Source organism: Bicyclus anynana, chromosome 20 (assembly GCF_947172395.1).
Source record: "Bicyclus anynana chromosome 20, ilBicAnyn1.1, whole genome shotgun sequence".
In the NCBI taxonomy this organism is placed as follows: Eukaryota; Metazoa; Arthropoda; class Insecta; order Lepidoptera; family Nymphalidae; genus Bicyclus; species Bicyclus anynana.
The window spans coordinates 8114338-8127445 of NC_069102.1; the positions used below are offsets into that span (position 1 = coordinate 8114338).

Sequence of the window (13108 nt, forward strand, 5' to 3'; positions counted from 1 at the left end):
CAATGAAATATTTCTACAGATTCCAGATTCGTTAAAGAAATATCAGTTAATTATGAAACAATACGGTAGAACACAAATAAATATATTTATAAAAAAAAATACATATATTTCTAGAAAGGACGTCTGACGAGGCCAGACGAGTGGTCAGTCCTAACTACCATTATACTACCTAATTCCCGTGTTAAAACTATACTTACTGCCATTAAATGTGGTTCAAAATAAGCTGGGTTGAAGTAAAGCTTGCGCCGCGTTGTTCCCACTGGTCTAGCGATCTCACGATCGTCTATTGTCTCTACTATGGACACATGTTCGTCTGGTAGACGTTCTATACTCGATTCATCTCGATGATTTAATTCTAAACCGTCGCCTTGATGTCTCATTTCATTGATATGCTTATGTATAATTACCGAAGTGGTTTCATTCTGAAAATAAAAATTAATTTAGTCTCAAGTATTCAAAATAGAGCTCTACAAATATAATATATTAAAATAAATACATACGTTTTCTTCACCGCGGCTAGTGTTATCTGCAAAGTCTTCACAATCAGAAAGGTCACTCGTGAAGCTTTTATTATCATGGAATTGTCGTACAACGTTCAACAATGGGTTTTTCTTGACCACTCCATCATCTTGACCCAAAGCATTAGCCAACGACTGAACCCTTTCATTATTTATCCTTATGATATCATGTTCTGTAATAGCGGTTCCATCCTTTTTTCTTAGCACTTTAAGTTTTCTTAAAGTGTTGTCTTCCGCAGAAGCTTTTCGACGTTTTTTGATGTGTAAGTAGAGAAAAACAGAAGCGACGTATATAAGACCGAGTAGTAAGGAACTTATTCCGATTGCGATGTACTCTGTGACAGTCAGTCCGGATGCGCTAGATGTTTCAGAAGTTTGCGCGTTAGATGCGAATTGAACTTCAGTGATATCTGTAACAACACATGAAAACAAGTTAGTGAAACTAATCTTATGGCTAATGCAACGGTTGTGTTAGTCCAATTTTCTTTTACTGACATTTACTATGTAATAATAGTGTCTTTAACTGCCTCAAATCATTCGATGGTGAGCCTGTAGGTACTTCTTTGGATCATGGGTTTGGTTTATTTATGAAATATTGAGTGTTCTATTCCACAAAAATATCTTAGTAGGAGTTGAGGAAGTTATTGTCTCCGTGCCTCAGTGAGTACGTAAAGCCTACAGATTCAAACATTATTTCCATGTCTGCCAAGTTGCATTGGAGCAGCGTGGTGGAATTAAGATCCAAATCACACCTTAAAAGGAGAGAGGCTAGGTTCTGCAGTGGTCAATTAAATTGTTGATGAGGATGATGGTGAAAATGACTTTGGTTAACGTACTTGTGGCATGTCTCGGTGGTGTTCCCTGCACTCTAAATGCGACACATGGTGTGAACACTCCCCTCAGATCTAAGGGCGATATTGGTGTGGCAGAGATGTCTCGACACAGCAGCCGTACGACCATCACACGTCCTGACATTCGCTTGCGTACTTCGTCTTCACCGCTCCACTGAAAAGTAACAGGAAGAATTATTTTGAATAATCGTCTTAAAAACATCCCAATATTATCTTATTATAATGTAGACCTCTGCAACATAACTAAACTAAATCATTATTTGAAAAAGAAATGATTTTCATAGCATCTTTATCTAACTTAACTAACTTTAATTTTATGTTTAATCATCATTATCTTTATCTAACTTAACTAACTTTAATTTTATGTTTTAGGCCAATTATTATTACCAGTAATATTACCTGACGTTTCGAAAGTGCTTGTAAACTAAGCCTAATTTAAATAAATGAACTTTGACTTTGACTTTTGACTTTATCAGTCGATGTCCACTGTTGGACATAGGCTTCATGTGAAGGCTTCCAAATAATACGGTCTTGAGCAACTTGCATCCAGCGACTCCCTAAATGTTCCTTAAAGGTCCAACACTACGTTTTCCGTTGCGAGGTGGTCATCTCACCCCAACGTCCATCGGCTTTTGAAACTATGTGCCCCGCCCATTGCCGATTCTTAGTTATCATACGTCTTTAAATATGATATCCCTTAGATAATTACCTGTAGAAAAGTTCTGCCTTCATCTCGAAACAAACTAAATGGTACATCAGCATCAATCGTATTTCGGAGATCCAAAAATCCCTTTCGTGTCAGATACTGGGCTCCAGACACAGCACAAATTGGGGTCTTCACGTCTGTAACATTTTAACGAAACTTAGTTCTTCAATTTCAGTAAGTATGTTTAACTTTGCATGTATTAAAGTGACGATACAAAAATTGCGTTTTTGTGTGTAAACTAAAGAAACGTCAGCATAGCAGAATCATATGCATAGCAGCATAGCAAAAACATATGCATAGCAGCATAGCAAAAACATATGCATAGCAGCATAGCAAAGATTGAGTGCTATAGGGGGATCCGTTACTACATGCGTGTGACATCGAAACCAGTTTACTAAAAACCGCTGCGTAGCTCAAACTAACCAATAATAATTTGTAAACATTTCTGCTTTGATCACGCTCCTTCAGATTCACACAAAAACTGTTTAAACATATCAACCAAAGCCAAAGTATTATTCGATTGATTTTTCTTCTTCTTCAAGTCCTTCAACACCTGGCGGTGCATATTAATGGCCGAAACGATTTTTTTTCCAGTTAGATATATCGTGGACTGCACTCTTGAGCGTGATAGCCATGGATATGACCTCTACCTCCGATTCTGGAGGGTGTGGGTTCCAATCCGGTCCGGGGGCATGCACCTCCAATTTTTCAGTTGTGTGCATTTCAAGAAATTAAACATCACCGGTCTCAAACGGTGAAGGAAAACATCGTGAGGAAACCTGCATACCAGAGAATTTTCTCAATTCTCTGCGTATGTGAAGTCTGCCAATCCACATTGGGCCAGCGTGGTGGACTAAGGCCTAACCCCCCTCATTCTGAGAGGAGACTCGAGCTCAGCAGTGAGCCAAATATGGGTTGATAACGACTCTTGAGCGTAATCCAGGCCGCCTTATTCGATTAATTCATTCGATTATACCTACACGTAAATAGTGTTTGGGATAGATTGCCTAGAAATGAACAGTTACGTAGATATTATTGAAATAAATTGAGCTCACTCACTGTGGAAGGTGATTTCCCGTGATGGATGTATGATTTGACCCTTGAGCGGCAAATAGACGAATGGAATCCGCTGTACGCCGGTCCCAGAGCCGAAGGTTGCCAGGGAGCATTCTGTAATAGATAGCAGTCATTTACAATTGTAAACTGTTTACAAATAAGTATTCGCCGTATGATCTATCGGTTACTATTGAATCCGTAAATTAGGACTAAGTAGGTAGGTAAATTGTCGTAGACTTGTCATACTCTTTAGAATGATAAAATAAGATAAAAAAAATAAAAAATAAAAATAAATAAAAAAAATTCAACCGACTTCAAAAACATAAAACGTACCGACTAAACTAAAAAGCGAAAAATAAAATCGATGCTAACCCGGTGATGTTTTAATTGAAGCCATGACAGAATATCATAAAGATAAAGGTTTTTCAGATTGTGTTCTTTCATGTAGCTCTTAAAACGCTTAAATTAATACGACACCGGTTAAGCACCGCCTTTAAACTGATCAGTACGTAGAACATAATACGATTTTATTTTTCGCTTTTTAGTTGTAGAAATCGAAAGGGGTATGGATCTTCATCCTGATCCTAACAAGTTAGCCCGCTTCCATCTTACACTGCATCATCACTTACCATCAGGTGAGATTGTATTCAAGGGCTAACTTGTAAATAATAAAAAAAAACTCTTTTATGTATGTCTATTATGTCTTTTATGTATGTGATTGTGTAAGCTGACTTTATAAATTCATTACAGTTAGATAAAAAAAACATGATTTGAAATGAATTTGTACGCAAAATATCCAAAAGCCATATTTTTTAATAGTGCTTTATTGCATTAAGGCATCTGTCATATCGTTTCGATTTCTTTTAAGATGTAAATGAGAAAATCACTGGATAAATTGGATACGTAACTTTGTGAAGAATTTATTGATAATCCAATTTGGCAGCAATTTATAACGGCTTAACGCAAATAAAATATGTCTCGACGTGTTTGCTTTCAGAAAGATGGCAATGTCAGTGATAATCCGTAGATCTTTATATATTGGCCTGTCCCAATTTGGGTATAAATGTATTGTGCAAAAAGATTTATTGTTCAAGTAGGCTCGGCTCGCTTTTGTTGTTAAAGGGCGTAGGGCGAGATCAGGGCCTTTAGCCATGTGGCACGTCAATTCTCTTTCTACAATCGCAAACGCTTCGAAAATTAGAAAAATGTATGGTAATGACAGATCTTGATCACGTGACCTGTCGATAGCAAATGTCATTCCTATACATTTTTTTAATTTTCGAAGCGTTTGCGATGCGACACTCACTGGGGCGGGCATATTGTGGCACGTCAATTCTTTTTCTACCATCGCAAACGCTTCGATAATTAAAAAAAATGTATGAGAATTACATTTGTTATCGACAGTCCACGTGATCAAGTTATCGATCGGATCTGTCATTCACATTTTTTTAGTTTTCGAAGCGTTCGCGATTGTAGAACGAGAATCGACGTGCCACGGGTTCAGACCCTGGATGATGTTTCTGTATAAGGTATTTTTAACCGACTTCCAAAAAGGAGGAGGTTCTACGTTCGACTGTATGTATGTTTTTTTTTTTTTTTTTTTTATGTATGTCCAGCGATAATTCCGTCATTTGTGGACCGATTTTGAAAATTCTTTTTTTTTTTGAAGAGTTTGATTCCAGGGTGGTCCCATTTTTTTCATGTCAGGATCTGATGATGGCATCCTGGAGAAATCGAGGGGAACTTTCGAAAATTGTAGGGACGGCTAGTGCGTTTGTTAGTGTTTCCATAAGGTATTTTAAACCACTACAATTTTATGAAGGTCTGGAGTTGGTCTGATGATGGAGCCAAAACACAGACGATGGAACTCGTCAACGATTTACAGCAGGTACCTTTTGTTTGGGCTTGATTTATTTGTATTGATGAGAACTTTCCACCTAGATGGGTTGTGACTGTATTAAGGGTCTGATGATGAAGACGAAGGACAGTTAAGAGAACTCCTCAACGGTTCACAGTAGCTACCTTGTGTTTGGACTTGAAAATTTGTATTGATGAGAACTTTCCACATAGATGGGTTGTGACTGTATTAAGGGTCTGGTGATGAAGACGAAGGATAGATAAGGGAACTCCCCGACGGTTCACAGTAGCTACCTTGTGTTTTGACTTGATAATTTTGTATTGATGAGAACTTTCCACCTGGATAGGTTGTGACTGTATTAGGGGTCTGGTGACGAAGATGAAGGAGAGTTAAGGGAACTCCTCGACGGTTCACAGTAGCTACCTTGTGTTTGGACTTGATTTAATTTTATATTGATGAGAACTATTTAACCATATGGATTGTGACTGCATAGGGGGTCTGGTGATGAAGACGGGGGACAGTCACCTTTCACGTTTTTCTGAATATTCATATTACGTGTAGATAAAGGGGTAGTAAAATTTTGTATATGAGTTAAGGTAGTAATTTTAAAATTGGGATTGTAGGACTTAGATACTTATTATAAAAAAATAACGTTTCAACTAATTAATTGATTATTAATTTTTGTTCACACTCAGTCGGTGTACTAACACTAAAAATTAAAAAATAAAAATTTTAATAAAAAAAATTCAACCGACTTCCAACTTAAAAATTAACCTAAACTAAAAAGCAAAAAATAACATCTTACCTTTGTGCTACCTTCTGATCAGTTTGAAGGCGGTGCCAATCTAGTGTAATGTTTTAATTAAAGCCGTTTCTGAAAGAAGCACAGAAATTTTGTAATTTAAACGGCTTAAATTAAAACATCACTGGCTTGGCACCGCCTTCAAACAGATCAGAAGGTAGCACAAAGGTAAGATGTTATTTTTATCTTTTTAGTTTAGGTTAATTTTTAAGTTGGAAGTCGGTTGAATTTTTTTTATTAAAATTTTGCAGTTTAAAAATCATGTGTGATATTTGCTCATTCCGTCTCTACGTATTGTTACATCCCTAAATTCTATATTAATAACGCAGAGCTGCGACACAGATATAAATGACCACTCAGCAATATATTTGCTATATTAACTGTAGCTCTGCCTCCAACAGTCAGTAGTTCTGGTAATTAGCCGAATTGCTGACCAGCTACGGACCTGGTTTATGCCCGCTGGTCTGGACTCTATGTATGGTATAAGACTAAGACCCTAACAATGTTAGTCGCCTATAGACCCTTTGCAGGTCCTCGTGAGTCGCAAAAGTGATCCACAGTAATAGGGAGTGATTGTCGTAGTGGGTATAAAATAAAGTTAGTTTCAGTTAATAAAGAGTTTTTTTTTATAAACACCGAGAGGGCGAGACTAACAGTACGTATCGGTCAAAATAAATTAAGACAGTTTTTGATAAAACCAGACATAAACACCTATTCGTAATCCGTTTTTGAAATTCAAAGTTCCTTATATGCTCCGGGACTTGTAAGTAGATAATAAAATGCAGAATAATATAATAAGGAGAAAACACAGATTTAAATAGTCATCCAGGTAAATCGTTTGAGTTAATCCTATTAGTAAGAAAGTTGAAAGTGTGGGTACACCTAAGTCTTTGAAAAATATGGTGGGTCTGTTAGACACAGGGGCGTAGCTACCGACATGTCAGCCGTATCAATGATACGGGGCTCTCGGACTCCAGAGGCCCCTTGGATACAGACGAATATCTTAGCATTCCATGGATTCACCGTGCAGGTGCCGGGTCCATCGCGTGGTAGAGAAAAAAACACCAAGCAAAGTCCAGAACTTGTGTATACTGGATGTAGGGTTAAGGAATTCCTTGACGATCGATCAACACTCCCCTTCTCTGCTCGTGTTGTTCTCCCTACCTATCCAAATTTGGTAAGATACTATTAGAGCAGCTTTGGATACTCGTTCTAATATAGAACTAGCTGCACTTCTAGAAAGGCCAAGGTCTTCAAGTTGTAAAAAACTACAAAAAGTAGTAAAAAATAATCCCTCACATCTGGTACTGCCCAGGAAAATTAAAAAGTTTTCATTTCAGAAATGCCAAAAGTAAAAAAAAGTAATTTTTTTCCTTGGCCAAGCGTGCGCCCAAAACTTGAAAACAGCCTACATAGTCAAGTCACTGTCATATTTATTTTAAGCCAGCTATTTCGTTTCTTTTGTGAGTAATCTTTACACTTCATTTGGGTACACTTCGTTTCATACTGAGCCCCTCTAAAGCACGCTACGCCACTGGTTAGACACTCTATTTTCTGAATCATCATTATATCCGGGATCTGTAAAATCCTTCGGGTATCATAAAAGATCTAAGCGTACCTTGGTAGGTACATTCGTGGGAAGCGACTTAGTTTTATACCATGTAATATACATATATTTTAATATACTGCTTAGCCTGTATGAAATGCATTTTCTCGCGCAGTAAAATCATCCGTGGCCGAATAAGTTATCTCCTCAATAAAAATGTTCTCAATATATTAAGATTACGATACCTACCAGTTGTTGAATTAGTATGTATTTATACGCTTTGATTTTACTTAGTGTGCAAGTGTGAAATATTATAAATTCTTCCAGTGGTTTCCTCTCACGAAAGCGTGTCGAAATTAGCAACTCTATATAATAATATGTAGATATAATTTATATTACGTACTTATATAGCAAGGGCACCCTAAACTACGGTCTACCATAAAAATGCCTGCCGCTGTTAAAATCTCCTCATATTTAAATAAATATACTTAAACAATACACATCACTAACTAGCCCCAAAGTAAGCATACAGAGTAGCTTGTGTTATGGGTGCTAAGATAGTTGATATTATAATATTAATATACAATTATATACTACATATAAATACTTATATAATGTATAAATACACACAGACACTGGAAAACACCCATGCTCTTCACACAAATATTTTTCTAGTTGTGGGAATCGAACCCACGGCCGTGGATGCAGAAAGCAGGGTCACACGCGGCCGTCAAATTAAGCGGTTAGGTTATAATACCGTGGGTAAATATACTTCGTTTGTCCAGTGATTAATTATGTAGCTTCTGATCAAAGGGTTCGACACGGGGTTTTTCAAAACTGAACTTTTTTTTATTATTCTTTACAAGTTAGCCCTTAATTGCAATCTCATTTGATGGAAAGTGATGATGCAAACTAAGATGAAAACGGGCTAACTTGTTAGGCATTGGATGAATATCCACACCCGTTTCGGTTTCTACACGACATTGTACCGGAACTCTAAATCGCTTGGCGGTACGTCTGTGCCGGTATGGTGGTAATTAGCCACGGCCGAAGCCTCCCACCAGCACAAACTTATCATGATTTTGTACCAACTATTTAATTTATTAATTAGGTATATATTTTATTTTGAACGGCTAATGCTGAGCTGTAAACCCTTTCTGTTTGGTGTCACAGACAGTCATATAATATCTAAGATAGGATGTTTGTGGAACTTATTTTCTTTCTTTCTTCTCTCATTCTTTCTATATTTTTCAACAAGGTTTGTTCGATGATTTAGTTTATAATATGTTCCATCTATGTGTATCTAGGAGTCTACTTATCTACCTGTCTGATTTGAGAGTTTTAAGACGAAATTGAAAGAGCCCCTCGGCTTCAACCTCGTAGTTCCTGTTCCCGGGAGATTATGATTGTAAATACGGCCTATGACACTCACAAATAATGTGGCTTAAGGCTTTCTAGTGGTAAAATAATTTAAAAATCGGTTCAGTAGATCCTAAGATAACTCCCTTCCCTTTTAACCACAAACTTTGCCTTTATAATATTAATATACCTAGCAGAGGCGAAGAGTTCATGCAAGCGATTCCCGGCAGGTTACCTTTAAAAATCCATTGTTGTACTGTGTCTAGATATATGATAAACCGAAGTTTGTATCACGTTGTATGAATTTTATTTTCTTTGGGACGGCTAAACTTCATTTAATTCCACCCTTCGCCACTGATACCTAAATATAGTAGGAGATGTAGGTAGGTACATCATATCCATACAGCGGAAGTCACTTCTGCCACTTATGACGATAAAAGTTCCGCTAATACAATTAATTAGGAAGATTAACTAAATGTTTACATCTCAGCAATATGTAAATAGTCAAGTTTATCTTACATGTTGGTTTAATGCTCTAAGTGGTGAAAGTATTGTAGGCACATGTTTCAAGTGTCGTACTGAGTGTACACACATAGGTACGTACCTATCTACGTAAGCAAAGCCTCGTGTGCACCAAGGTTTTGTTTACAAATAAAGATAACGTTGACACCTTGCGTTGAGCCTTTGGGTCATTGTTGACAGCCTAGTTTGATGGAAATGTTGGGAAAACATTTCAAGTGATTTAGCGTACCGATACGATGCAGCGTCATACGAGTAGGTAGGTATCGGTAGGATATAGGTACTTTTACCTCTTCCAAGTAAGCCGGCTACCATCTTAGACTGCATCGTCATTTAACAGGTGAGCTGTTACTTACTTAACATGCTTGTCAATTAATAAAAAAGTCTCTACCGACATATTGGGCTGCCTGTCCACCAAAGCAGAGGAAGGGAGCGTAGCAGAGAGACGGACTAATGCGGAGCGGAGTTGCAGACTATGCTAAATAAATAAATGTTAAAATTAATTTATTTAACCCCGCTTCGTTTCCCCGCTCCACTTACATGTTTTATATAAATTTTTAAACTAGCTTTCAAGAGTCTGTCCACATAAGAGGAGCGGAGATTTGTGCAATCCTATTGGTTTATATTTCACCGTTTCTCGGAACCGCTGCTTCGCTCCGCTTCGGTGGACTAGCAGCCTTATGGAAGGGTGTCAGTATCACTGAGTATAAGGTTTTTAACGATATAGATGTTACTTTACCTGGTAAGTCATCAACGCAGAGTTCCCGATCCTCCCTGAACAAGGGTGCGCGCTGTGGACATGCACAGGCGCAGTGCCCCTTCACCCCCTCCCTCAACCCCTCTCCCACCCCCTCCCCCGCCGCCCCCGCGCCGTACTCCACGCACTGCGACCCACATTCACCACCTGGAGCATCATTACAATAAATGAATAAACATGTTACATACATAAGAAAGCGGTACAACATTATTAACATATTTAATTGCACATTCGCGTGGATTAACATAGTGTTATGTGCTTACTTAATCCTAACTTGTTTGATGAGTCCGAGTATTCAAATGCTAATAAATTGTACTGGATTGTTTTGATTTATAGAGACAGTATGACGAAATGTCTAGCACTCTTTCTTTCCCTGATTGTATAAGTGCCGTAATTTCCTTAATAAGACCTCAGCGGCGTCTCAGGGGTTTTGGCCGAGAGCGAAAACATCGCCTGATGGCATCAGCATTTAGAGCGTTTCTTCTGAGACTCGGTCCTCCGCATATAGGGCCGTTAGAGAAGGGTGTTTTGGCTCCCATGACCGTGGAAAGAGCCCACATCCGGATGACGTCAGAACTAAACGCTCATCGCTGGCAAAGACACTGTGTAGCTTGTGTTTGTTTTTCCTGGGAAGCGTTGTCAATCATGACGTCGTCTAGATCGTTAAGTCTTTCTGGCGCGTTTATACTCGTAAATGCGTAGGTCTAGGCTAACTGAACACTCACCGAGTACAGTGAACACGTCGCCGGTGTCCCGTCGGGCCAGGTCGCCGAGGCTGGCGGCGGTCGCAGCACCCAGCAGCTGCAGGAGGAGCAGCGCGGCCATGCTAGCCGCCGCCGCCCGCTGTCCAGCAACGTCGCCGCCGCATGCTTGCCAACTGAAAACAATTTGAGTCAAGTTGAAATGGGTGCTAGAGAGTGGGTAGAATCAAAGAATATAGAAGTACAACTACAATGCAAAACGCAGTCTGACATAGATCACTTGAGCAGGAATGCTACCTATGCGCGACAACTTAGATTTAGCCATTAGGTAATTTTAGTCTATTCGTATTTATGTCTTGTACCTACGAATCATCATCATCTCTCTTAAACCCTTATCCCCGGAAAAATATGTCAATCTTTTCCATTCGTCTCTATTACTCGTCAACTCATCATCCACTCCTTTTACACACAACCTCTTTCACACAATCCAACCATCTCTTATTTGGCCTTCCTTTACTCTTATGTCCTTATAGGTTTATTTATTCAAACATGCCATTGTGCTGTGTGCAATATTTGTAAATTGAGCTGTAAGCTTATCTCACTGAAAAAAATTACTACCCCGAAAAAAATTAAATCCACACGCACGAAGTCTTTAGCGTAAATTAGCTAGGTACATACAGGATGTTCCGTAAATAGTACGACATACTCTACAGGGTGATTGATAGCTGACATCAAGGCTCACTAAAATAACGCAATGTATGTTAGCCGATATATTTTTACGGTTTTCAAGAACCTACCTTTTGATTTTTGTACAAAATACAAAAATCTACCGTTCTTTCATTACTTAACACAACTATTCAAAAATAATATACATCAACGCTTAAGTAATTTTTCAGTACACTGTATGACTAAACTGCATAGAAGATAGGGATTTTTGAATTGAAACTTGAAAACCGTAAAAATTCAAACATAATATTGCGTTATTTTAGTAAGCCTTGACCTATAGTACGCGCGTTAACAACTGAGTCTTAGGGCCATAAATCATTTCTCTATATCTATCTCGCTTGCACTTATGGGTCTTATGGAGCCGTCTAGTGAAGGGTGTAACAATGAAAGACATATTATCGATAAGTAAAGTTTATTATCGTATCTTGTTCACAAAATTAAAAAAATTAACAATATTTGATTTAATATAATACATATTTCATATTATATAATTATTAACTAAATAAAATTAATCTTCATCTGAGTCTTCATCATCAGAATCTTCGTCTTCTGCCAAATTTATTATAAGCGGCGCGTGATCTCTAATTAGAGCTTTTTGTAAATCTTTGTTTTGAAGTTCTTCGGCATGCCTAACACATTTGGCCCAGTCTTCTCGTGTGACATTTTCTATGGCTCGGTGGAGGTGATTTTCGACATCTGCTATCTTGAAGGTATTATTATTCTTCGCAACTTCTCCCTTTACTTGTGCCCAAATTAATTCTATTGGGTTATATTGACAGTGATATGGAGGGAGCCTTATTACTTCATGACCTCGTTCATTTGCCAGATGGTCTAAAGCGTAGACCTTCTGCGGGTTACTGGCTTTTACTTTTCTTATTAATTCTTCAATAATTTCGTTGCTGGAATATGGAATCTTTTTCTTTGTCAACCATTCTTGAATTTCAGCTTTCCTCGTGTTTCTTGTGGGTATCTTTTCCAACTGTATCGAATGATAGCTTGCGTTATCGACAATTATAACTGAGGGCTCTTCAAGTAGATTCAGGAATTCGGAAAACCATGCCATATATGTTTCGCCATCCATTTCTGTGTGGTAATCAGCATCCTTTGATTTCACCGCTTTAAATATTAGCTTCGCATCTGGAACGAAGCCAGTCCTTGCAGAACCCGCATGGCAAACTATTAATCTTTGGCCTTTTCCCACAGGCTGATTCTTGAAACCTCCTTCATCGTTGCTTCCAAGCCACATCCTCTTTCTTGCATGGTTTTGATTAATCCATGTTTCGTCTAGATAGAAACGTGGTCGCTGATCGTTAGTTCTTCTAAGTAAATCCAATTTCCTTAAAAAGTCCATTCTAGCACAAACAATATCAGTTCTTTCCATTAAATATTTACGTCCTTCGCTATTTTTCTTATACTGGAACCCAACCTCCTTCAGTAGTATTCTCATTGAAGTGTTGCCGCATTTAAAATCGGGTAATTGTTCACGGAATTTTTCTAAAATTTTCGCCACGGATGGATACTCTCCATTCTCATAAAATGAAGCTACAGTTCGCTTCAACACACTTTTATCAAAATCGTCAATATTAGTGACGGTTTGTGGTTTCTTAAAATTTGTTCTTGGTATACAGGTACTGCCTGATTGTGATACTTCCGTCTTGATTCGGTCCACTGTCGCTCTGCTCACACCACAAACAAATGCGGCCATTTCA

General features: G+C 38.2%; 1 protein-coding gene across 2 annotated transcripts in view; it reads right to left on the reverse strand.

Annotated features, from left to right (window-relative positions):
- Nucleotides 1-13108, reverse strand: part of LOC112053338 (uncharacterized) — a 97743-nt gene that overhangs the window by 6773 nt on the left and 77862 nt on the right. For both annotated transcript variants that reach the window (XM_052887898.1, XM_024092733.2), the window contains 7 exons: nucleotides 10698-10849; nucleotides 9955-10119; nucleotides 3135-3245; nucleotides 2079-2212; nucleotides 1355-1523; nucleotides 501-928; nucleotides 198-422 (listed from right to left, as the gene is read on the reverse strand). In XM_052887898.1, the coding sequence (XP_052743858.1) occupies nucleotides 198-422; nucleotides 501-928; nucleotides 1355-1523; nucleotides 2079-2212; nucleotides 3135-3245; nucleotides 9955-10119; nucleotides 10698-10797 (1332 nt within the window). In that variant the 5' untranslated portion in view covers nucleotides 10798-10849. The remainder of the gene's footprint in view (nucleotides 1-197; nucleotides 423-500; nucleotides 929-1354; nucleotides 1524-2078; nucleotides 2213-3134; nucleotides 3246-9954; nucleotides 10120-10697; nucleotides 10850-13108) is intronic.